The sequence below is a fragment of the Drosophila mojavensis genome, unplaced genomic scaffold, assembly GCF_018153725.1.
Source record: "Drosophila mojavensis isolate 15081-1352.22 unplaced genomic scaffold, ASM1815372v1 contig_231, whole genome shotgun sequence".
NCBI lineage: Eukaryota > Metazoa > Arthropoda > Insecta > Diptera > Drosophilidae > Drosophila > Drosophila mojavensis.
The window spans coordinates 4,393,248-4,418,184 of record NW_025318772.1 but is presented as its reverse complement, the minus strand read 5'-3'; the positions used below and the strand labels follow the sequence as shown (position 1 = coordinate 4,418,184).

The following is a 24,937-nucleotide window of genomic DNA, read 5'->3' as shown; positions in this document are numbered from 1 at the left end:
TAATAAATGTATTGGTGGTAATTTATAATACACATATATACGTATGCCATATGTATATGTATATGTTATATACATATATATAAATGTACATATATGTCTGCTTATGTACTTGTATATACATTGATGCCTAGCTCTATGTAGAAGGTTGCTTATGGTCTATTACTAAAACAAACATAGCGTCGTATCTAACTTAAGTTTTTAAGGACTATTCTCAAGATAATCCGTATCATTGCCTTTTACTCTGGCAAAGCGGAGGTGGTCGCAAACCCTAGCTTAATTAAGACACAGGAGATCGTTGAAACAATTGACGACGGCCTAGTAGCCGTCGTGCGATCATGTCATATGGGGCGTGGCAGCTGACGCTGCTTGTGCGCCAGCGACTGCCTTGCCGGAGAAGAATCGATTGCCTGGCTGTGTGGTAAACAGCAGCGTATCCACCGAGGGTAATATTTGATTTGAGTGCACCAAAAGCGGCACCATCGACACCTGGGTGGGTCCAGACCCCAGACCCATGTTACCCGCTCCAGTGCTCGTGCAACTGGTCAGCTTGCCCTGAGCATTTAACGTAAAGGCAGGCAAATAGTAGTTGGCGGTACGACCTGTGCTCACTTGCGTCGTCGTTGAGCTAGCTGTGTTGCAGGAGGAGACCACTGCCAGTTCCATGGACGCGGGCGAAGAGAACGGTGATGATTCAAGCGAGGGACAGGCCAATCGATTGCCATTGACGGGCTTATGAGGCACTGTAAGAACAAAAGAGATTTACATTAATATATTGCTCGTAAATAGTGAGTGACGCAATGGACTTACAGAAATCTTCGTCAGCTAACAGTTCATCGGGTATTTCGTTTTTAACTTGAAAGTGCAGGGCGGCGGCTGCCTCGGAGGAAATGGCATTGTCGGAGGTGCCAATATCGGTACTAACTACGGTCGGCACAAACATCCCGCTCTCCTCCATTTCCAGCGCCTGCTCCATGATCAGATCCTCGGCCGATGTCAGGCTCAGGCCGTTCAGATCTAGATATGGACTCTGAATTTGCAGCGGCTCCTTTTTAATCTGCGGCACGGCAACAGACAATGTAGCGCCTGAAACTGGCTTTTGTTGCAACTGCTTGGGAGTCAATTGCTTGCGTTCCCGCTTAGACTTCAGTTGCTTGGTGGGCAAAGCAGTGGACTGCGATGTCGGCAGCGCTGGTGATGGTGTTGATTGTGGTGCCGCTGCAACACCAGCAGCAGCATTCGTCACTTTTCGTACGGGCAGCGGATGCACCTGCTGCAATGCAGTGCCTGCGGGCAATGTGATGCCCAAGGCGGCCAATGTAGCTTGCTGTGGCTGTTTCTTTTTGCGTGTCTGCTTTGCCGCTGGCGTTGGTGCATTGCTAACTGTCGGCTTGGCTGGCTCTCTGCTGGGCTGCTGCGCATTTGCATCAGCTCCGACCTGTGGCTCCTCTGTGGCTGTTGTTGCTGCTGCAGCAGTGGTGGTGGTGGTGGCGGCGGCTGCTGCCGCTGCTGCTGCTGCTGCCGCTTTCTGTGCCTTAGTTGTTGTCGACTTCTTTGAACAGTAGGAGGGAATGTTCTCAAGATGTTCTCCAGTCTTGTGGTCGACTTTATGACGACGTCGCGTATGCTTTAGCCAGTTAGGAAAGTTGGTGAAATCACGTGTACAATAGTTGCACTTGAAGGGACGCATGCCCGTATGAATGTTCGAGTGTTGTTTCAGCTTCGAATTGCTGATGAAGCTCTTGTCGCACACGGTACAAGCAAACGGACGCTGCTCCAAGTGCACCAGATTGTGCACCTTCAGGCAGCGTTCGGTTTTGTACATTTTGCCGCATTTCTCACAGCGATAAGAGCGCGTCTGAGCATGATATTTCTGATGACGCTGTAAATGCGAACGCTCCTGAAATCGTTTCTGACATTCCGGACATTCGTACGGCTTCTCAGAGGAGTGGATGCGGGCATGATGCGTCAAATTGATTTTCTGCACAAATTTCTGCCCACAGATATCGCACTGGTACTTCTTATTGTCGCTGTGAATCTTGCGATGCATCCACATGCTTCCCAGTTTTAAGCTGTAATATAGGATATGTTAAATTTAAATTTAAATTTCCCATATATATCTCTTACCATTTGCCACAATCGGGGCACTTCTTCCATGTATCCTTTCGGCCCTCGCTGCGGTGCGTCTTCAGGTGCTTCTTGAGACCCGCCAACAGTTCAAACTCACGCTGACACTCGGCACAATTGTATGTAATGCGCAGACTATGAGCGGCTGCCTTATGTGCGTTCACCAGTTGCGGACTGTCCAAAACCAAACTATTGCAGTCCAGGCACTTGTAGAGGGGCTGTGGCGTAGCTTCCAGCTCCAATTTTGCACTGTTATCTAGCGGAGCTGCTGGTGGTGGCATTTCTCCGTTCGGTTCCTCCTGTTGCTGTTGCTGTTGTTGTTGGAATATGGTAAATGTGTGCGGCGTGAGTTCTGCCTCACAGATCTCCACTTTGGTCTGAACCGGGGATTTTGTGGTCTCCGACGGCGCCGGCTTCTCCTCCACGGGCTCTTCCTTGAACACCTTCAGGCGCACCGCTGTGGCTGCTGGCAATCGGACCTTCCGCGGTGTCTGGCCCGCCTGCATATGAATTTGTTCAGGTGACGGTAACTTCACTGGAGTCGTTGATACCTTTTTAAACGGCGAATTGGTAAACGCATTTGGCGGCTCCGGCCTCAAGAAAGTAACATTAAATTCTGAATTAGTGTTATCATTAGCACTGCCATTCGAAAGGTTCGCCACGTTCACCGCGCTGGGACTTGCACTGGGACTGGGAGTGGGAGCAACCAAATCGTCGCGACACACATCCGCGGCCAAATTGAGCTCCGTGTTGTTTTGAGCGCTTTCATCGAGTACGCGCCAAAAGTCCGTTGAGGAGAGGCTATTGCCGTTGATGAAACTCGCCGAACTAATTGTCACACACGCAGACAGATCAATGTCCAGAGACTCGTCCTTAATGCTCGATATGGAGTCAAAATTATTAATACGTAGCAGTGAGCTGAGAATCTCATCGTGAGCCGCTTTAGTGGGTGTGCTTGCATTAGGCGCATAGTCACCGCCATATATTTTAGGCGGCAATTTTTTGCTTGGCGCCTCTTCATTCATTCTCTTTGATTTGCCTTTACACTCCATTCGCAACTGCGACACGTAAAGGTTATGCGGTCGGCGTTTCTTTATTTTTGACGCTGACGTTGGTCAATTTCATTAACTGGTTAATAGTTCGCAGTCACAGCACTGTTAATTTGTACATTTCGGTAAGTTTTGCACGATAAAACACTTAATCATTGCACAAAAACACCAAAAATATTGTGAATTGCGCTTTGTTTTTGTCACGCTATGAATTCTCAAGTCGCCATTTTGACAAACAGTGTTGCAAGACGCGACGCCTGTTCTGAGGCTAAGGGTTGCACACACGTCACTTATCGATAACCGGCTATTATATAAAGTGTCAAGAATTTTACTCTAAATCACTACAGTCTCACTGTTGTTGTGACCAGTTTTGTAATAGTGTGACCACACAGCGTGTGCCACAAATACAAAAATGGCGTCTGAGCAAGACGATAACGTTATAGTAGAAAATTCAGGTAAATAATGCCAAAAGTCATGTAACTTATGTGATTGTAGTGCGCTCTGGAATATTAATTACATTACCTTTAACTTATTTTGTGAGCAACTTAATTATTTAAGCTGTAATAAAGCATATTCTATCTGGCAAAAACGTGAACATCACGCGGCGCATACGTAAAAACCCACCACATTGTGAAAAGAGCCCTACTTACACACACATATGTGCAGTTTTATGTACACTCACGCGCTCAATTTATCATAAACGGAGTTTTAATTTCTTGTACACATTGCAGCAAGGCGAACGCGTTCGGGTCGACCTGTGGCTGCACCAGCAGCAGCGCCAACACGAGCTACGCGTCGGACATCCAAGCGGCAAGCGCAGGTCAGTATCTCAAACAGCCTCACTCAAACATAGACACGTACTCTCTCTCTCTCTTGCGGTTTGCATATGATGAAAAACATGCATCTTCATGCGGATGTGGCGTTGTTCCATTCGTAAATGATGGCTTCCAGGTGATTTTTCTGCAAGGGCCAACTGATTATGCAAAACAATTGAGAAGTAGGGAAACGAATGAATTAAGAGGTCTAAAATCTACAAGAAGTATTTTTATTATATATATTTATTTCTACTCTGCCAGTTAAGTGATCAAGAGGAGGAAAACGAGGTTAATAATCAACCAACTATGGTGCATCCGAAAGAAGAAGAGCATGCTGTAGCGGAAGCAGCTGCTGCCATTGACGATATTCAATACGATGAGCTTGCGCAACTGCAGCAAAGTCTAGACGACGATGTGGATATGTTAGGCACAGCTGAAACGACTGGCGGCGTGGATGAGAAGAGTTCATCATTTCCTTTTGGAGCCGTGGCCGAACAGCATTCAGAGACCAGTGATGAGGTTAAGGAGAGTCGAACCGAAGAAGGTGTAGACACATCGTTGTTAGCTTCCTTGGCTGGCGACAATGCCAACAGTTTACCTTCTGTAGGCGGAAATGACGAAAATGAGACGAACGCAAAAAAATCAAACTTTGAATCAACTTCAGACGCACTGCAGCCACTTGAGAGTAAACTCAGCTCATCCGAGGATTCCATCTCTCATCAAGCGATAGCCGAGAGCTTAGGCGATGAAGTTGACCACGAAATGGACACTAGCAATGCGACTATTGTAAATACTGAAATCATCTCAGAGGACGAGCTGCCGCCACCAAGCAAGCCAGAAATTAATGACGCCGAAGAGGTATCCGATGAGGAGTTGCCAGCACCACAGCGCGCAGAGTTGCCGGCTGATGCTGAAGTCATTTCCGAGGATGAGTTGCCCACGAATAACAATAACGAATCGAAGCATAGTGGGAAACGAAAGGCTAGCAAGGACTCGAATGCAACAAGGGCAGAAGATGCTGATGACGAGCAACAGAGCAGCAGTGAAGCGAGTTCTAAAGGCAAGCACCCGGAGCAATATAATCCCTGCAGTCCAACAACAGAGAGTAACGATGCACCACCCCTAGAGAAGCGCCCTAGGGTGGATGAAGGTGGGTTACGATTTTCAAGAAAATGACACATTAAAATCTATAAATATTTTCCGATAGATACCGAGCACAAAGACAAGGACAAGGACAAGGAAAAAGACAGCCAGAAGAGGGATAAGGAGCGTGACAAAGACAAAGAGAAGGAGAAGGAAAAAGACAAGGAGAAAGATAAAGAGAAGGAGCGCAAAAAATTGCCGGATCTTGACAAATACTGGCGAGTTGTCAAAGATGATCCATCGGACTTCACGGGCTGGACATATTTGCTGCAATACGTAGATAGCGAGGTGGGTATCATACGATAAACTCAGTGGATGAATTTGTAATTCGATTCATTAATTTAGTCGGATGCTGAGGCGGCCCGCGAAGCCTACGACACATTCCTGTCGCATTACCCCTACTGTTACGGCTATTGGCGAAAGTATGCGGACTATGAGAAGCGTAAAGGCATCAAGGCTAACTGCTATAAGGTGAGTACCCAACACAATTTTATGCAATTAAACAAACTTTGCCATTCTTTGTTTTATGCTTAATATTACAATTACAATTATTATTATATGTGTTGTTATAATGCAATTTATTATAACTGAATAAAAAATCTACATTCAATAAAAGCAACGATTACCAAAAACAGAACAAACTAAATTACAGAAACAGTATATATAAATATTTATGTATATAGAATCCAACTGATCCACACACTTTTAGTCAGCGGTCAGCGTCAGTTTCGTCGTAGGACAAGGTCCCGATTGATTAATCTTTTGTTATACGTGCTCTTGCAGTACAAATTCAATGCAAGGACTTTTTATTTCTGATATTGCATGTCCTCTGTTCTAAATGTTAGCTGAATATCTATTAATTGGTATTTAATATTTTCGTCTCTGAGCTAAATAGGAAATAATTTTTCAAAATATTTTCTCAATACAAAACTCTTTCTACATTCACATATTCTACCTGATCAAATGAACTTGATGTTTAATTTTGGATTGATTTGAGTTGCTTACACAAGCAAATATTATTTTAACTTAAAGAAAATCTGTTCAGATTCAGCTTTTCCTAATCCCTAGATTTCTCAATCGTTGACCTGGGATCTCACTTGCCGCCCCTTTTCTCAGTCAAAGTCTATGTGCTTTAATATGTCGTGTTTTATGTGTTTGATTAGCTATTATTTTAGATAAAGAGAAGCTCACAATTGTCTTTTCACAACACGTTCGATTATCGGACACAGTTATTGTTGTTCTTCAATTGCAACAGAATCTTTTTGTTGTATATTCCGCAACATTACGTTGTACTAAAAAGAAACCGTTATACACTGATTTCTCATTTTCAATGGGCTCAGTGTATAATAAAAAGCAAAACCACAAATATATCACAACTGACCCACAAATCCGACTAGTTGGTCAACCGTTCGTTTATCAACTCTCTGCTCTACTTCGCACGTTTTCGTTGTCGTTATCACCATACAACTCCTTCGACTCCTACAACACGTTCTCTCGTGAAGCCGTAAGTAAGTACAAATGGCGTTTAAATGAAATTTTTAAGTCTATATGTGCAAAAAACATTAATATAATATTACTATATATATACAATTTAAAATCGTGTTACTTTATCTGTGTGTGTGTCTATATTACTTATGTATGTTTCTATGAATTTCAAATTAAGCTACTTAAGAACCATAAGCTAACTTCTAAGACACCGAGACACCACCAACAAAAACCAAAAACTACAACAGAAACAACAGTCCGAGTTAGTTAGTCTTCTAAGTGTTAAGTATGGAAATTGCTAAAGTCTTTTTCAAATCTTTGTAAACATTTCTATTTCTTCTCTACGTTCAACAATCAAAAATGTGAAATCGATTCAAACGAATTCTGTAAAAAAAAAAAAAAAAAATCAAATCGAAAAACACGTAGGTATTTGAGCGCGGTCTGGAAGCCATCCCCTTGTCCGTTGATCTTTGGATACATTATCTGATGCACATCAAGTCGCATCATGGTGACGAGGAGCAATTCATTCGAAGTCAATACGAGAGGGCTGTGCAGGCGTGCGGTCTAGAGTTTCGCTCAGACAAGCTCTGGGATGCCTACATACGTTGGGAGAATGAATCAAAGCGCTATCACCGCGTAGTTCAGATATACGATCGTCTCCTTGCGATACCTACCCAGGGCTACAACGGTCACTTTGACAAGTGAGTGCAAATTGATTTCCCAACTTAGATTGGACTTTGAAATGTCTTCCTCTTGCAGTTTTCAAGATGTTATTCATCAACAAGCAATAACCTCCACGATTAGCAACGAGGAGTTGGTTCGCTTGCGCAGAGATTGGCACGAACGCCAGCAAAGCAAGTCATCCAAATCGTCATCCAAAAGTCGTCGTGACAGCTCCAGCTCAAAGGATGCTAAGAATGAGCGTGATCGCGACCGGGAACGCGATGAGAAGCACAAAGATGTCTCTGGCGGAAAGTCACCCAAAGAGAGTGGTGAAACGCTTGCTGACGAATCAGCAAATAACACCGATCTATCCACAAGTGAGCCGTCATCCGCGACGGCCACATCGAAAACAGCTCACATTGATTTTAGTGATCTCAGCACGCTCACCGAGGAGGAGATAGCGGCCATCAAGGAAAGAGCAATATCAGCGCGACGCAAGCTGCACAAGTTGACTGTTAGTGCGGTTACGGCACGCTGGTCCTTCGAGGAGGGCATAAAGCGACCATATTTCCATGTGAAGCCATTGGAACGAGCTCAGCTGAAAAACTGGAAGGACTACCTTGACTTTGAGATCGAGAAGGGTGATCGAGAACGCATTCTGGTGCTCTTCGAACGTTGTCTTATTGCCTGCGCTTTGTATGACGAATTCTGGCTGAAGATGCTGCGCTATCTGGAGTCGCTGAATGACCAAAGCCAAAATATAGTGGACATTACACGTGACGTCTATCGACGTGCCTGTCGCATCCATCATCCGGAGAAGCCTAGTCTGCATTTAATGTGGGCAGCTTTTGAGGAGTGCCAGCAGAACTTTGATGGCGCCGCCGAAGTTCTGGAACGCCTAGAACAGCGTTGTCCCAATCTCTTGCAAGTTGCCTATCGTCGCATCAATGTGGAGCGACGTCGCGGTGCTCTGGACCGATGCCGCGAGCTGTACGAACATTACATCGAGCACAGCAAAAACAAGGCGATTGCAGGCAGCTTGGCCATTAAATATGCTCGATTTCTCAACAAGATCTGCAATGATCTGGACGGTGGCCTAGCCGTACTACACAAAATTCTAGAACGAGATCCGGCCAATACTCGTGTTGCTCTACAAATGATTGACTTGTGCCTGCAGCGACCACAGGTTGTGGAGCAGGAGATCGTCCAGATTATGGATAAGTTTATGGCACGCGCTGACATTGAGCCAGACCAGAAGGTGCTCTTTGCGCAGCGAAAGGTTGAGTTTCTAGAGGACTTTGGTAGCACTGCCAAGGGTCTGCAGGATGCGCAACGAGCGCTGCAACTTGCTCTTAGCAAGGCCAACGAGGCGCAAAAGAAGAGGTAAAGTCTAAAGGAACTAAATTTAACTGATATAAAACTAACTCTTGTTTTTCTTTGCCTCCCCAGCAATGACGCAAGTCCAAGTCGCAAGAATTCTACTAACACCAAGGACAACGCCGCTGCCTCCAGCGGCTCATCTGCCGCACCGAGTACCTACAACAATGGTGGATCGGCGGCAGGCAATGCCAATTACAATTACAACTCGGTCAATTCAAGCGCCTACTATGCTCAGCAGAGCGGAGGGGCCTATCCGCCCCAGCAACAGCAGCAATCGTACGACTCCTACTACAATCAATGGGGCGGCTACAGCTCTGGGGGAGGTGGTGGTGCTACCGGCGGTGCTGGCTACAATTATGGCCAGTGGAGTGGTTATGGTAACTATTACTGAAACAGGCATTATTTCGCCCAGTCGCGTTCCCCCTATCACACCAGCTATGGGTGGTGGCGCCGGAGTTAGCCTCGTTAAAGTCTAATGTAAAGATATTTGTAATTTTATAATTGTTTCTTAAAATACATACTTATAAATATGTAGCATATATGTGAGCGCTTAAATTCATATGTGAATATTATGTGCAACAGACACACATCCACAACCAATACAAATACAAATATAAACACAAACACAGAAACAATATGCGTAGACTATACTATTATGGATATTAATTTAATCGGTTCTCTGTAATCGCCCGATATTAAAATTTATTGGCAATTACATTGTTGATGTTGTTACTCGAAAAATTAGGAAATGTGTCTAGAGCTAATAAAAAAAAATGTACAGTTTAGAAATTACTTTTGTCATTTAGAGACATGGCCGATACCAAGCCACCTCGCCACTATTGCATCCGGTTACTAGAAGTGGCTCGCGTGGACTGAACTTGGCACACAGCACCACATCCTGGTGCTCAACAATGTTGGCTAACTCCACTAGTTGCCGTGGACTATGCTTCACCTGTTCCAGCATCACCTGACTGGGATAGTCACTGCAGTCTGCCTGATAGCCGAGCAGCCGCACGCCATTGGCATAAGGCGAACATATGACTCGGCCATCCGCCGAAAATCCCGGCTCCTTGATGAAGCCTGGTTTGTTGTTTGTCTCGGAGGCATAGTACAGCAGCTTCTTAGCATTCACTAATATTGTATGTGCAGCATTCTCGCCTGCCGTTGCCACAGCTGCAGCTGAGATGTTGCTGAGCGGGCGCATGCGCAAACTTGCGCCAAGTTCTGCGCCGACGGTGGTTTCATTATTGGTATTACTACTCCCACTAGCACTAGCAGTAGCGCCGCTGCCACTGGTGCTACTGCTTCGACTACCGGCTGTCTCTGAGGTTGCAGCAGTGGGTTCTGTCTGTGTACTCTGATCTCCACCCAGGGCAGCACGTGTACGTGCTGCACCGCCCAGAAATCGAGCGGCCGAGGAGTAGCGCAGTGGCAGAACCCCGCTACTGATGGCATAAACAAAGTTGTAGCCGCTGACATGATTGGCAGAGTTTCGTGCTCGACTTTGGCGTATAGCTCTCTCCTGAACTGTTACTTCAGCCGCCCAGATGTCTGGTATAAAGCTATCGGAGCGCGCACTGACCAACGACATTGTGCCGTTCACTCTACGCGGGTAAAATATTCGGCGCACATGAGACCGACCTTGTGCACCACGCTGTGGTGAGTCTTCTTGCTCTGTTTCAGTCGGTTGGGCCAATAGTGTGCGCTTCTTCTTGGTCAAGGGCTCGTCCTCATCATTACTATCGTCATCAATCAGTTCTGGCTCCTCGTTGATATCATGGATGCAAGTCCATTCGCTCTGTTCATCGCAGCTAACATTCCTGGTCAGCATGCAGCGGCACTGTGGATGTATCTGTAGCGCCATTATCATCTCCGCATCGTTTTGCTCTGGAAAATCTGTCACTAGTTCCACACGATTCTTCTTCTGGTACTTCGAAAACACATGATCATATTTTGCAGCCTGTGGTATGTACTGATCGCCTAGTTGCATCAGTCTGTAGATGCCAGGCTATGGTTGGAAACATATTAGGATAGCTGAAGATATTGAAATAGATGCTAATTTACCCGGAATCCACACAGATCCTTGTGTAATGTCGTCAGATCCAAGTGGTGCACAATCATAATGTAACCACTGCTGGTGCACAAAACCAACTTATCTCCAGCTGGTGAAATTCGACAACGCATTAGTCCACTGGCATGAAAAACACGCTGTGAGATCAAGCCCTGCTCAGTCTGCGACTTAATGTCCCACGTAAATATGCTGCCATCAAAACCAGAGGTAACAAGCAGCTTATCCTTGGACGAGTACTCTATGTTTTTCACCCAATTCGAATGACCATGAAGTACACGCATCTTTTGCTTCATGTTGCGCAGGTCCCACAAGGCCACTGTGAAGTCATCGGAGCCTGTGGCGAACAAACGATCATCGAAAAATCTACAAAATAATATTTGATTTAATAAGCAATAAACATTATACCCATCAATGCTCACTTAATGCAATTAACACTGTCTGAGTGAGCATCGGGAATTTTGAAGATTTCCTTTTGAGTGATGGCGTCAAAAACGAGGACGCACTTGCGCTCAGTGGCCGCAACAACCATGTTGCCATCAGCATTGAACTCCAGATTGTATATGGCACCAGTGTCCTGTCCGGCCGTGCCTGGATTGCAGTTGGAATGGTAACTGTTGAACATGCCCATTGAACTGTAAATGCGGCGCATCAGCATATTCTCAACACCCGTGTGCCTATGCTGTTGCTGCCAGCAGCTCTCTCTTCGGCTCAGATACTGCTCCATGTTGTTAATATATGTGTACAATCCGCTTTATCTGTTGCCACTTTGCAGATCTGGTGGGCTGTGTATATTAAAAATTTTCGACTGAGTAGAGATGTCAATATCGGTAAATCTGTGACCGGTCACTGTGAAACATCGAATCCTAATCAATTTGAAATAATTTTTAGCACTAATCTAATTATTACTAAATGCATTATTAAATCATTTTTAAAAAGAACATTCTACGCAATAATACGCCACCTTTATAACAATAAATTCCATATAGCTTACGATTTACATAAACATTTGACAGCCCTGACCCTGATTATGACGGGTTTAAATATCGGCATGTAGAATGTTGTTAGTGACTTGCTTGCTTGTTCATATTTTATGCATGAATGAAGTTTATAATTAGTAAAATATATACGATTCAAATAAATATATAAGGTAACTATCGTTTTATTCATAAATTTATTTATTTATTTATAAATACAATAAACAGTAGAAAATGAAAATAAAAGGTACAAAATGAATATATTTATTTAATATGTGTATGAATTTGTAAATTTTTTCTATTATTTTTTTATTAAAATATAATTTTTATTTTTTATTTTATTGTTTTGACTGTTTCACAATGTCGTACCTGTTTAGAACAATTAAATATTTTTCTCCTTACACGTTGTAGCCCTGGCAAGTGTGCCCGTTTATAGTTGTTACTTGATGGTTGGGCACATTAATTTCTGTGGGCAATAAACAAAAAAGTGAACACTTTTGCAGCAAGTTCAACTACAAATATGTAGGGATATAATTTTTGCAGCACGAAATTAAATAGCAGAAACAATATGGAGCGCTTCGCTTTCAAGATTGATGCGGCTCTCAAAGCAAACTTGTACAAGATCTGTCGTTTGTGCGGCATCGATAATCCGACCAAGGTGCCAATACTACCCGTTGAGAGTGATGTTGTGGACCTGGACGAGCCCAGCCTGAGCCAAAAAGTTTTCGAATTGGTTGGCTTTACGGTAAAAACATCTACCCATTTACTGAAAATATGTGATCTGGTAAAAAAAATCCCTCATTTGCAGGTTACGCGCAACGATAAAATGCCGCAGACAATGTGCAGCCTGTGCGTGGATAAAATCAATGATTTTTATGAGTTTAGAGAAATGTGCTACGCAACAAACAATCAAACTCGAAAGCTACTGGGCCTTAAAAGTGTGGATCCCCAAAAGGTAAACATCAGTATTAAATCATAAAGAAATTGAGGTATTTACAAACCATATTCCATTCACAGATTGTAGATGTGAAGCCGATATTTAAAAGCGAGCCGTTAACAGCAGCCACACCTGCAAAGCGCGGGCGTAAACGTAAAACGGAGGACGCCGCCAGTAGCAGCAACAGCGTCAAATCAAATACCCCTGATATCCCTTTGGATGCTGTAAAAAATGAGCCACTAAGCTGTCGGAAAAAGCTGCGCTTGCAGCCACAGCCACAGCCGTTGACTGCGAGCAAAACTGAAATGTAAGTGCATTGGTAAAATAAAAGAATGCTAATATACTAATTGTTTGAAATACAGAAAGGAGGAGCCTGCTGAGGTGAAAAAGTGTTCAATACCCGCCAAGAAGTCTCGTAAGGCCATTTGCAGTGTGTGCAGCAAACGTTTCGAGAGCAAGGAGCTGGCCGAGCAGCATAAGACAGCAGTACATATACCCACAATATTGCGCTATCATTGTACCGCCTGCAATCAGAGTTATCACAGTCTTAGCGATATCAAAGCTCATCAGCTGTGGCACAAGCTCTCTAAGACACCTTACCAGTGCCCACTGTGCGACGCAAGCATAGCAAACAACTATGCCTACTCTCGTCATCTGCGCGAGCATACATCACCCACGCCCATCGAGCTGCAGGTGCTAGATCGCGAGTGTCCACTGTGCAAGAAAACGTTTCTAACGAATTTCTTTTACAATACACATCCCTGTGCCCGGCGCACGCGCCAATGTGGTGGGTGCAGCCGGCCGCTCAGCAGTGAATTTGCCTACATGCGCCATGCACCACACTGTGCAAAAATTTACTTGAATCACTCCAAGCACATAATGCCTGAGGCAGCTAATCATGAAGCCGAGATGCGTATCAAGAACGAAAACGATTTGGAAGCCGAAGACAATGCGCAATCGTCCATCGCATACACAAAGCAAGTTGAAATGCAGCCAGTGGTTGTGCTCGAACGCTTGGGATCACCACTATTGCGCGCTTCATCCGCGGGTCGTAGCGCTGACCGGGTGTCATCCAAAAATTATTTGAAACGCGTCGATCAGTTGCTTAAGAATACAATGAACACGCTTGTTAGCATTAAGCACGAGCCCGAGGTTCACATCGATGACACTGGACCACCTCTGGCCTTTGAAGAGCCTGAGAGCGACCCAAATGATGAGCCGCCTTCTTGTGATGATTTCCATGCAGATGCTGGCTACGATGACAGCGACGAGGATGCAGCCAATGGCACTGCCAATGCAGCAGCTGTTCCCCCAGCTGATCCGCCAGCTAAGTCTGTGAAGCAGGAAGTCATTGATGAATCCTACGAGAAGCAGCTAATGCCCAGCACGGATGGCGTGCAAGTCAAACAAGAGCCACTAAAGCTGAAGCTGAAAATAACCAAAAATCATGGGCAGCTCAATTCATCTATCGTGGATGATGACAACGAGGTGCAGTCTAAGAGCGCTAAAAAGAAAAAGAAACGAAAGCATAAGGAGCGCAATAAGGATTCGGAGGCTAGTGATAAAGCAACGGCATCGGCCACAACTCCTGAGGAATCTCCAATCGAGGAAAGCGTAGAGACTGCAGGTAGTGCTATTATGAATATAAAGCAGGAACTCTTGGATGACAGCCTTGCAAGTGATTTTGCGCCACGAGAAGAGTTCGAGCCACAATCTACGGTCATGACGAGTATACCAATGCTACAGCTTGAGCGTAACTATACCGAGGAAAGCCAAAAGTTACCCGAAGAGCAAGAAGATGTTAAGCCGAATCGATTGGAACTCGATCGCATAATGCAAATAACTCATATAGCTAGCGGTGTGGCAATGGCAGAGGAGGCAGTGCCACTAGAGAGCGCCGTGGAAGCAGTGCCCCAAGAGGACCATGTCGTGGAAAGGCCAGCAAATCCCACCAAGAAGATTGCAACAAAATCTACGGCACGTAAAAGCACCGGAGGCGCCATGCACCGGGATGTTGCATCTTCGTCAAGTTCACTGCCAGCCACAATAGAGCAGTTACCACAAATTGTGGCAGTGGAAAGTGGCGCCTCGGTGCCTTTCAATACAGTTGCTATCAAACCGGAACCACTGAATCGCGGCTATGCGGATGAGGAACAGGAGTGGACCGGCCAAAATGAAACGGAAGTAGAACAACATGAGCCAAACAAATCCAATGAGATAAACCACAATGACAGCAGAGACGATGAGTCGGCATATATAAACAGTCTAGACTTAAGTAATGTGATTATTAAGCAGGAGAAGGACTTGCATATCTCAGATGTCAATATCAATGGCAGTGAAGCTGACAACACGCATTACAATGGCTTGCACGAGAGTGAGGATAGTGCAGAAGACGAAAACGTCGATGGGGATTATGACGATGGTAGCGCCTCGTCTGCCGATGAAGCCGACGAGAACATGGACACGTACGAGGACCGAGAGGAACGCATTTATCGTGAGATAGAGCTACAACCGTTAGATGAGCAGGATGCGGTTAAAAGCCCGGCTCCAGAAACGGAAAATGAGTCCGTAATGCCAGCGAAGCCGCAACCGGAAATAGCAACGGATTCGGTTCCGGAGCCCGAGGGCCCGCCAATGGAGACACAAAGTGAGGCACAGGAAGAGCAACCTCGATCAGAAATGCAAACAGTAGAGCCACAGGAAACAGCAAGAACCGCATTGGAGGAACAAGCAGTTCTTGAGACACCAAGCGATTCGGAAATATATTCAGGAGAGCCGGCAGACATGGCCCAACAGTCAGAGTCTGATCAAGAAAAACAACCAAATCAGATGGAGTTGCCAGAAGAATCACAAATGCCAAGCGAGGCCGAGTCTCAACCCCACCTACACAGTGAAGCAGCTTTCAATTTTGTCATCACTAGTGTCTGCAGTCAGGCAGAGCAGCAGCCATTGGCAGCTAACGACGAGCAGTTTGAAGACATCCACCCGGAACCATCTCAGTTTGCTCAGTTTGATGGCGGAATAAGTGAGGAGAAAAACACATCTCCAGTTGTGACCCTAAGCGCGCCCAAGGATAGCGAAACACTAGCCCAGCCAGTCTACGCGAGCTCCTCGAACTACAATTGTGCTGAGGAGCAACAGAATATACTTAACCATGAGCTGTCCGCCACTGTGCAGGCGGCACATCATGAGGCGGAATCGGAATCAGATCCCTCGACCGCAGCAGTTTGCATTGAGGCGCTTGCGGAAGATGTTCACAGCGCCAACGAAGAGACTGAGAACCGCATCAATGAGCAGCAGCAACAACAGCTGGAGCAAGTGCAACAGGAGCCGCTGCAACAGCAACCGCCACGTTTGGCACTCGATGATGATTTGAATATCAATGAAATAGCCGAGAATAATAACAATGCCAACATTGAACGGGAGCTCAACGACGATGCAAATGTGGCTCAGGAAAACCCAATGGAATAAGCTAAATTCTAATTCCTAACTAAATTTAAGCATACACTTACGTTCGCTTATATAGTCGCCATAAACTCACTTTGTACATATATAATACACGTATTTCATACAGAATCCTTAACTTAGTCGCATAATACTCGTATATACAATATATACGTTACCAAAATTCGAATAATTTAATGCATGTAAAGTGAAAATTAGTTTAAGTTAGATATACACAACTTTATTTACGTTAATTACATAAATTAATGGCTTATATAATACAATATAGAATACATAATATATATACATATATATATATATATATATATATATGTATGTATAATTACTATATATATTTAAATATAGAATATATGTACGTAGTTGTACTTATTTAAATACACACAATTCGCACATAATTCATTAGACTCGACCATGCATTACTTAATACAGCTTGACCCTCGACCTTTCACGTATTTTTTCCAAAACAAGAACAAAAACAAACCAAAAATATATTAACTAATTTCAACATATATGTGAAATGTCTAATGAAATGACTACATTTATGTGCATTTAATGCACTTTAACTAAAAGCATTAATACTTGGAATCAGTTTAGTTAGTAGATTAAAATTCCCATAGTTTTGGGTTAGACAAACAAGAATGTCAAAACAACTGGGGATTAGTTTCTTTCAAAGAAGTTTTAGGAAGCATTATGGTCTGGTTATATAAGGTATATTTCAACGATATACCATTAGTATATTTTTATTACTAATTTAAACAATTTAGCTAATTATTATTTTAAATTTTGAGCGAAAACTCTAATATTATTATTAATTGATTTGCAAATTTCGATTAGTCAGTAATGGGGCGCAATTGCTAAGGTTATGTTCAATCATTAATATATTAATTAGTTTGGGTTTTAAATTTGTCAAAACATACATATACATACATTCACATTAACATTCACAATTATATTATCGGATATAGAAAAAACCTCAGTCGTCATACTTTTCCTAGGATCATGCATCGGTAAAATTATCCCCATATAAATCTAATTGGGACTCGATGAATTTGTTAATTTAGACAAAGTTTCACAAAATATATCTTAGGTCTTATTTACAGACTTTTCTAAGTAGTTGTTGTTGTTGTGTGTTTTTTTTTAACAGGGGAATTTTTATAGTTTCTTCATTTTTGGCACATTTCTGAACAAGTTAAGCATATACAGATATACATATATTTTAGACTTATTGCTGTGGATACATATTCATATGTATGTACATAAATATTGTTGTTTTCTTTATTTATTTTATTATTATTATTATTTTTTTTTTTTTTTTTTTGATTATGAATTCGTTATCTTTGAGCAATTGAAGGTAAAGATATGCATATGTGAATTTGAAAAGAATGTTAAAAATGCTTTCATATGCGATCATAAATATTTTCGTGTTTTTTCTCTCTTCGTTTAAAACTTGGTTTTTGTTTTAACAGTTTAAAAAAAAATTAAATTAAGGAGGTATGAAAAATTCACTAAACAGTATTTACAGTGATTCATCCATCGATGAATCAAAATGCCGAAGCACAAATTAAATTATTGCTTATATTTGGAATAAATTGTTTGCCATCAACCGTCATCAATCTAATCGGACCAATCGTTATCTGAGGAGGTATTATCCTCCTCATCGTCTGAATGCATGACAGTGCCACGTGCCGCCAGTGCACGACGTAACGCATCGGCCAGGGCATCGGTGCCACCGGAGCTACCGTCACTAATCCGCTGATCAGGAATCTTACGTTCAGTCACCGGCTTCAAGGCGTAACCCTCACGTATTTGACCCAAAAGGTCGTTGCGTGGATCGCTGGTGTTGGCGGCTGGAGCATTTGGCTTCACTGTCTGCAATGTTCCAATGATGGATATTTAGACTGTACTCTGGAAATATCTATGGTGCACTCACCTTAAGCGCTGTACCCTTGCGTATGGCATCCATAAGCGCATTGCGGTTGTCTGTTTCAGGAGCAGGTGGCGCCACTTTTCCGGCCTGTGCCGATGTCTGCGTAGAAGCAATAATCGGCATTTCCGGTGGAGCCATGGGTGGTGGTGGCGGAGGCGGCGGTGGCGCAGCCACTGGAGGTGCTGGGGGTGGTGGTGGTGGCGGCTACAAGGAAATAGCAACAGCTTTAATTGCGAAAATACGATTTTACTTAATTGACTTACTGCTGCTGCGGGTGGGCAGACCGTTGCTGGTGGTGGTGGTGGCGGAGGAGCCGTTGTAATGGGTGGCGGTCTGCTGGGCGGCGGCGGTGCACGTGATGCACCTGGAACCGTCGTTGGTAACGGCGGTGGCGGCTGCCGCGCCGGTGGCGGAGGCGGCGCTGATCTTTGGTTACCATTCTGCGACTGCAACAGAATATAACGAAAAGAGTTTAGTTTGAAATCAAACACAATTTGGGCCAGGCAGTACAACATACATGATGAGGATGATGACGACTGGGCACCGGTGGCGGCTCTGTGGGCGTTGGTTCTGTAGGCGATTCAGTCTCCTCCTGTTTGACCGAGGCCAGCACATTATTGCTCTGAATGAAATCGTAGATGAACGCGCGCGTATCTCGGTCGTTCAGTTGGGATTCGGAGACGCCCGCCTTGGCAAAGAACTTGACCAACATCTCGTCGCTCTCATGGCCTGTCAGATCGAAACCCTTGTCCGCATCCCAGCCAACGTGGCTGATGTGCACAAAGTTTGTCGGCTGACTAATATCCGCTTTGGTCACGCGACGCTTCTTATCCTTGCCTCCCGACCCACTCAGTCCAAAATTGCTCGACAAAAAGTTTTTGGTTGGCGCATGCGCTGGTGCCGGCGCCGCGGTCAGCGTCACCGAGCTGATCTTATTGTTGCGCAGCTGCACGGGACCGCTGTCCACTGTAGTCGACGCCGTCGTCTGCATTGGGCTTCTGCCCTGCATGGAAGGCTGACGAGCTGTCTGGATGGAGGATGGCATTGGAGCATGTGGCGCCTGCTGCGGCTTTTGCCTGTTCCGCTTCTCCTGCCGTTTCCGATTCCGCGTCTCTATTGTGGTGTCTATGGTGCGAAAGAACGAATCACACTCATCCTCCGAGATGAAGTTTAAGCCCACATTGCCATCCTACCAGCACGTGGAATGATACATTAATTTGAATTCATGTGAGCTCACGTGGACTACTTACGCTGCCCTCGAAGGTGAGCAAAAAGGGACGTGATTTGACAACCTGCATGCCATCGTATATCTCATGCTCCCAAATCAGTTCATTTTTAATCAGGCAGTAGGCGCGCAAAAAGTAGGAGCGTATGGCGCTATCCTTGACGAAGCAAATGACGCCCGTATGCCTCTTCTTCCAGTGTGAGTGAGCATTGCCCTCCGTCTTGTAGATCTGCACAACGGCAGTGTTCAACGTCTGCAAAGATGTGGCAATGGATTAGCATATGTTTGACTACCAAGTTTATACATTAGGGCAGTCCCCAACTCCCCCACACCTAACCAAAAAAAATAAAAATAAAAACACAGTTGGCCAATCGAGTGGCGAACACACCTTCAGTTTACGCCTCATTTGAATGCAGCGGTCAAAGACTACGAACCGTCGCGTTCGAGTTGAGAAACTCATCTGACTTTCGGTTTCGCGCTCTGCCACTTGCTTTGTCACAGACTTGGTCTTTGGCCATACGCTGCTCATTTGAATACCGATTAGCCACATTCACTAAAACATCAATACATTCACATTAGCATATCAGTCGAGCTAGACAACTGCCTGCAACTGCAACTGGTTGGACTCTTAGGGATGCCCAGCACGTAGCCCCACAAATTGATAGCCGCCATGGACTCCACGGGAGAGACCCGCTGGCCCGCAGCTAGTTTCGTGCGGACTTGCACAACGCGCACTGCGTTGCTCCCTGTCTGTACGCAACGGAAACGATATTTGTGGTGATTTAAGACTGCGTTTTTCTTCATAATTTCCTTTTTTATTGGCTGCGCAGGAAATGGTGGCGACAACGGCCACAAAACTGCCACATATAACAATCCTTGCCAAAAGTAAACTTGCAAAAGAAACAAATGCGTGCCATTGTCATCTGATCATTAAATCAACAAAACTTTCAACAATTTCTAAACAGCAAACAATGGATCTTAAATATGCTGATGAGAAGTCAATGGGAGGAAAGCGGCCAAAAGTGATTTCTTTTTGTTTGTTATGCCATTTCAGCTGAGAGAAATAAAAGATAAGAATTTACAGAAGTTTCTTGATGTCATCTATAGCAAAATGATTAACTTCGCCGTGTAAATCACTTGCAAAAAAATACTGTTCTCAAATTCTAAAAAAAAGTAGCCCAATGTATTCAATATCATGTTATTGTGTTGTTAGAAACAGTCGCACTGCTAACTAACTACGAATTGTGTATCGTAACAGTGAGACAACAGCATACTGTTATGTTAAATTTGCTTTATTCAAGTTAAGCAGTTAACCGGTTTGTTCTTTTTGAATTCCTTAATGAACATTTACACTTATATATGATGAAGAATTCTAAGTATATTAAGAATTTGAAGACTGAACGTAGCAACTTATGAATGATAACTGCATTACGTTAGACATCTGTTTGAAGCTACATATGCTAAACAGCTGCAATGAGGTGTTCCTCCTGCATTCTGCAATGCAATGTGGTTACCAATCTATGTACATATATACCGCACAAATATTTATACCCTATAAATATTTAGTAATATTGATAATTCAATGGAGTTATCGAACTAAATGCAGACTCAAAGAGTAGAAATTTGTAACAAAATTGCAAATTGGTTTGTGCGTTGTTGGCCTTGGCCACAACACTTGACATTTGGCCAAAAATGTTTTAGCCCTGACCGAACCATGTTTGGCTCAAATTGATGGCACCTATGCCATGGGCACCTCGAATCAGAGTGCTCTGTGTTAGTTGTAGCCAGGGTGCATCTAAATGTGATATAATATGTGTTACATTGGCAGCTAATGCGACAGATAAACAACTGCTATATTTCTCTTTTCCTCTCTCTCTCTCTCTCTTTTGTCTCTTTCTGTGACCTCTTAAGATGAAAAGAGATGTTGACGTTGATGTGTGTGTTGCCCACGCGGCGCCAAGTGCGAAATTGTGAACATATTTGAATTTTTATAGATGTTTAAGCACAACTGTAAATGTGTGTGTTTCTGAGTGTGACTATGTGTGTGGACATAAGTAGCATTGTAAAATGATGTCTTGCCTTCTATGTGCATACTACATGAGACAAGCTTTGCCGTTTGTTGTTGTTGTTGCGTTTGTTGTCAAAAGCATAAAAATCGATGGCAACAATAACAAAAATAACTGGCCGTCACAGCGCAGCTTAGCTAAGCCGCTGCGCGTGTGTGTATACATGTGTATATGAGAGAGAGTGAGAGAGGCAGAGCGAAGAGGGCAAGGGAGCAATGGAGCGCATTAAAAGCCCAGCTAAATAGCAACAACAAAAACAACAACAACAGCAACGAGAGCAGCAGCGTCTGCAAAACGGCAAGAGCAACACGAAACCAGACAAAAGGCAAAACAGCAATTAGAAAGTCCAGTTGCCACCAGTGGTCACTGTTGGCCAATGTACAGTAATATGCGTGAACTAAGTTTATACAAAATAAATGCAAACAAATGAGTGACAAATGGACTGCATCAACAGCGATAACAGTAGGCTGTGAGGTAATTCTGTTAGGCCATACGCTGAGATCGCAGTCGACATCGTTGCGCGTTGCAGCTGCAGTCGTAGCTGTGTCATTAACCACAACAACTTTTGCGGGCAGGTCAATGGGGGCGTGGTTTACATTGATTTATTTTTATACTATTGCCGTTGAGTATATTGTACAGGGTATGCCTAAAAAGGTCAATCAAAAAATCTGAATTAGTCTATTGATCCTTATATCAAGAACTATGAACTAGTTCTCAGCATTTCAATGCGTTACAAATATTCATACTTATCGATTTGGCAGAAGTCATCGATAAGTGTATATAAAAGGATTATCTTATGCATTTTCAATGCTATTTATTTAATGTTATCAATTTTTTTATTGCAGAGTATCAGGTTTCTCTTCCACTCCGTCAATCCTACATGGCTTAACATGTTTCTGTTATTGTTGTTGCCAGCGGAAAGCAAAAGTTCAAAAACATTTGAAATGTTTGTCAATGGAAAGTCGAAAATTAGCAAAGCGTGAATTACAATTAAAAACATACACAACTACTTTTACATATCGTGTAAGCATTTCAATTAAATACGGATCGCATGGTCTCTAGAGTAATTATTAGTAGTTTTCTACTGCCATATTTTCAAGTGTTCTTTGAGGCCCCAAAGTTGGTTATCTTCACTTTTTCATTTCTTGGCATTGAGTATGGAATCTGATAAGATAAGTCTACCCACTATTTGTTCTATATTGAATTTATCAATTGCAAATGCTTATCAAGTCTCTCATTACCCTAGGAATATGTGTTTGTATGTGTGTGTTCTACGATTTTAACGGATTTTGGTGCAAAAAAAAAAAAAAAAAAAATAAGGCTTTGTCAATATGTCAAAAATTACGAATGGCCGATTCATTATTGACTTAAAGAGCCCAAGCAATCGGGCTGATAGCGGGCTTTTAAAGGTCTACAATAACATTTATAAATATTCCATGCCAAATATTTCGAATGACACAAAAACCAAGAGGCAAACGCTGTGCACATACATATATATCTAATATTACCAAGGTTCCGTCCGTTTCGTCGCATTTAATTGGCACAGCGCATTTGGTTATTTGGGTGTTACTTGAGCTGCCACCCGCAGGAAATGCTTAATCAAGCTGCATATGAAATAATGCAAAGTGAAGCCTCAATATAGTGGAAAACATATAGGCCATCTATGCATCGTATATTAAAATATATAAAATATTATTATATATGTATAATATTTGCATGATTATTCAACCAATCGTTTATTCCTATATAGCAAAATATATATATTGTATTTATAATATAGGTCTTTTTTTCAGATTGAGATATTTATAGCTTTTTATTGCTTATTATGTTTTTTTTATGACAATATTCAATAGTTTTTGCATGATTACATCACTGTACAGTGCAGCTACGTTATGAGAAACCAACAAATTGTTAACAACAAAATTATAACAATCTAAAACTGCTTTGTCATAAATATTTTTACAGATTTTCTCTTATATTAAATGAAATGTAAAATCGACCACTTATCACGAGGAGGGCCCACTGTAGCTATTTATGTATGTGTGCGTGACGCACTACAATGTGGACGAGGTGACGATCGGCAAGGGTCGTCGAGTTTCGAGCATTAATCACAGCAAATAATGTGTGAATGTCCCACATGCATATATCTATGATCTACATAGGTTCGATATACGGACATCATACTTGACACTTGACTCACCTGACACTTTCTACCCAACAGCCGGAATACGGCTTCGTTCTCCTCCTGGGTCAGTTGACTACTGGACGCATTGTTTTTGGGCCGCGACAGCCCGGCTGCCTGCTGACCCTGCGGCTCCTGTGACCTCATACTGCTCGTACTAATCATTTAGGCGGCGGCGCAACGGCTGTGCTGTATATATTGTATATTATGAATACATTTATTAAAAAACAGCAACTCGATAACTCGCGCAGTAACGGTAAAACGAGACAAGCGTATTAATTGAATAAGCACCAAACACACACAGTGAACCTCAAATAAAACGAATCACAGTTATGGCGAATATGTGCTCAACTGGATTTATTGAAAACTTTTTTTTTTTTTTTTGCTTTTTTGCTTTTCTTCAATATTTGAATAAAAGACGCAGCAACAGCGGCGCAGCGATGGCAGAGACTAAAGACTATTGTAATACTTGAGCTCTGCCAGAGGCCAGAGGCAGAGGTAGGGCAGAGGCAACGGCAGCGACAGTTAACGCCAATGTTGAGTCACAGTTGGCCAGCTGTGTACAAAACGTGGGCAAAGGCGCTTGCTCTGTCGCTGACTTCAATATTAGCTGAATGCGCTCTGGCTGTTATCTTTGGCAATACCACAGTCACTGATTAGGCTACGCATGTATCTATGTTTGTGTGTATGTGTGTGTTGGTAGTTATTTAACAAATACAAAAATGGGTTCACGTTAGGCATGCAATAAAACGCGACGCTGCGCTGCCAACTGAAGATGTCAATGACAATATCGATGACAACAGCAGCATCAACACCACCACAGACAACACAGCAACAACAACAACACCTGTCTGCTCCAGGTGGGGTAGCAATGTAAATAGACGCTTGAAAATCTAGCAGACAGCAGCCCTAACTAACTGTGCACACCCGTGTCTCAAGGTCTTTTAGCACTCAAGCTGCATATTGCGCACATAAACAATCATTGATTTTTTTTATTTTTTACACATATTCTTGTTTGTCACTTTAGCTCACTCGTTGCTATTGCTGCTTTTCGCTGCCTTTGGTTGGCTTGTTTTTTTATTTTAATAAAATATCTTAAAATACCAGCACAGTGTGACCGCAGAATGAAAATAGCAAATTGCAGAAATTAGAGTTGCCTGAGCTGTGTATGCAGCAATCGCTATCGATGAGCCCATGCAAAAGAGTCCCAGGCCGTCAATAAGAAAATCGATATTCCGCCGTGCAACCGCAACCGTTATTTTGAGCCAAATATTTGAAATTTTTCTGTTAATTATTTAATACTTTTAATCATTTACAAATGCATTTTCGCATGCAGTCTGTTTATATCAATTATGCTTATTGTTTGAATCTTATTTAAAAAAAAAATCGGTAGAATATTTGTCACCATATTACAGGGTATCAAAGTTGCCA

The 24,937-nt window shown here is 43.2% G+C and overlaps 5 protein-coding genes and 1 long non-coding RNA gene across 9 annotated transcripts; 3 read left to right on the top strand and 3 right to left on the bottom strand.

The window, feature by feature from the left end:
* Positions 1 to 312: 312 nt before the first annotated feature.
* Positions 313 to 3,422, bottom strand: LOC6574935 (serendipity locus protein H-1). The gene is made up of 3 exons (XM_002000927.4): positions 2,125 to 3,422; positions 808 to 2,069; positions 313 to 740 (listed from the first exon to the last, which is right to left on the bottom strand). The coding sequence occupies exons 1-3, from the start codon at positions 3,174 to 3,176 to the stop codon at positions 334 to 336; spliced, it is 2,721 nt and encodes a 906-aa protein (XP_002000963.2). The 5' UTR covers positions 3,177 to 3,422; the 3' UTR covers positions 313 to 333.
* A 95-nt stretch (positions 3,423 to 3,517) lies between these two features.
* LOC6574934 (pre-mRNA-processing factor 39) lies at positions 3,518 to 9,307 on the top strand. The gene is made up of 8 exons (XM_002000926.4): positions 3,518 to 3,628; positions 3,905 to 3,993; positions 4,250 to 5,138; positions 5,196 to 5,419; positions 5,477 to 5,602; positions 7,043 to 7,317; positions 7,376 to 8,662; positions 8,729 to 9,307. Exons 1-8 carry the CDS (start codon positions 3,586 to 3,588, stop codon positions 9,048 to 9,050), a joined length of 3,255 nt encoding a protein of 1,084 aa, XP_002000962.1. The 5' UTR covers positions 3,518 to 3,585; the 3' UTR covers positions 9,051 to 9,307.
* A 5-nt stretch (positions 9,308 to 9,312) lies between these two features.
* LOC6574933 (DDB1- and CUL4-associated factor 10 homolog) lies at positions 9,313 to 11,664 on the bottom strand. Its single transcript, XM_002000925.4, has 3 exons — positions 11,150 to 11,664; positions 10,724 to 11,093; positions 9,313 to 10,667 (listed from the first exon to the last, which is right to left on the bottom strand). Exons 1-3 carry the CDS (start codon positions 11,452 to 11,454, stop codon positions 9,462 to 9,464), a joined length of 1,881 nt encoding a protein of 626 aa, XP_002000961.2. The 5' UTR covers positions 11,455 to 11,664; the 3' UTR covers positions 9,313 to 9,461.
* A 463-nt stretch (positions 11,665 to 12,127) lies between these two features.
* On the top strand, positions 12,128 to 16,385 carry LOC6574932. The gene is made up of 4 exons (XM_002000924.4): positions 12,128 to 12,449; positions 12,513 to 12,659; positions 12,722 to 12,948; positions 13,004 to 16,385. The coding sequence occupies exons 1-4, from the start codon at positions 12,273 to 12,275 to the stop codon at positions 16,110 to 16,112; spliced, it is 3,660 nt and encodes a 1,219-aa protein (XP_002000960.1). The 5' UTR covers positions 12,128 to 12,272; the 3' UTR covers positions 16,113 to 16,385.
* A 415-nt stretch (positions 16,386 to 16,800) lies between these two features.
* On the bottom strand, positions 16,801 to 24,638 carry LOC6574931 (neural Wiskott-Aldrich syndrome protein). 4 transcript variants are annotated; one of them, XM_002000923.4, is made up of 7 exons: positions 24,539 to 24,638; positions 23,525 to 23,695; positions 19,284 to 19,511; positions 18,551 to 19,222; positions 18,297 to 18,479; positions 18,037 to 18,237; positions 16,801 to 17,975 (listed from the first exon to the last, which is right to left on the bottom strand). In XM_002000923.4, the coding sequence occupies exons 2-7, from the start codon at positions 23,669 to 23,671 to the stop codon at positions 17,721 to 17,723; spliced, it is 1,686 nt and encodes a 561-aa protein (XP_002000959.2). In that variant the 5' UTR covers positions 23,672 to 23,695; positions 24,539 to 24,638; the 3' UTR covers positions 16,801 to 17,720. The 4 variants fall into 4 exon arrangements, with proteins under 4 accessions (XP_002000959.2, XP_032588204.1, XP_032588202.1 ...); XM_032732313.2 differs by having other exon boundaries at positions 24,611 to 24,629; XM_032732311.2 differs by having other exon boundaries at positions 24,510 to 24,588.
* Positions 21,786 to 23,852, top strand: LOC122756973. Its single transcript, XR_006356844.1, has 2 exons — positions 21,786 to 22,347; positions 22,402 to 23,852. It is a non-coding gene; the product is annotated as an uncharacterized LOC122756973 (long non-coding RNA).
* Positions 24,639 to 24,937: the final 299 nt, after the last annotated feature.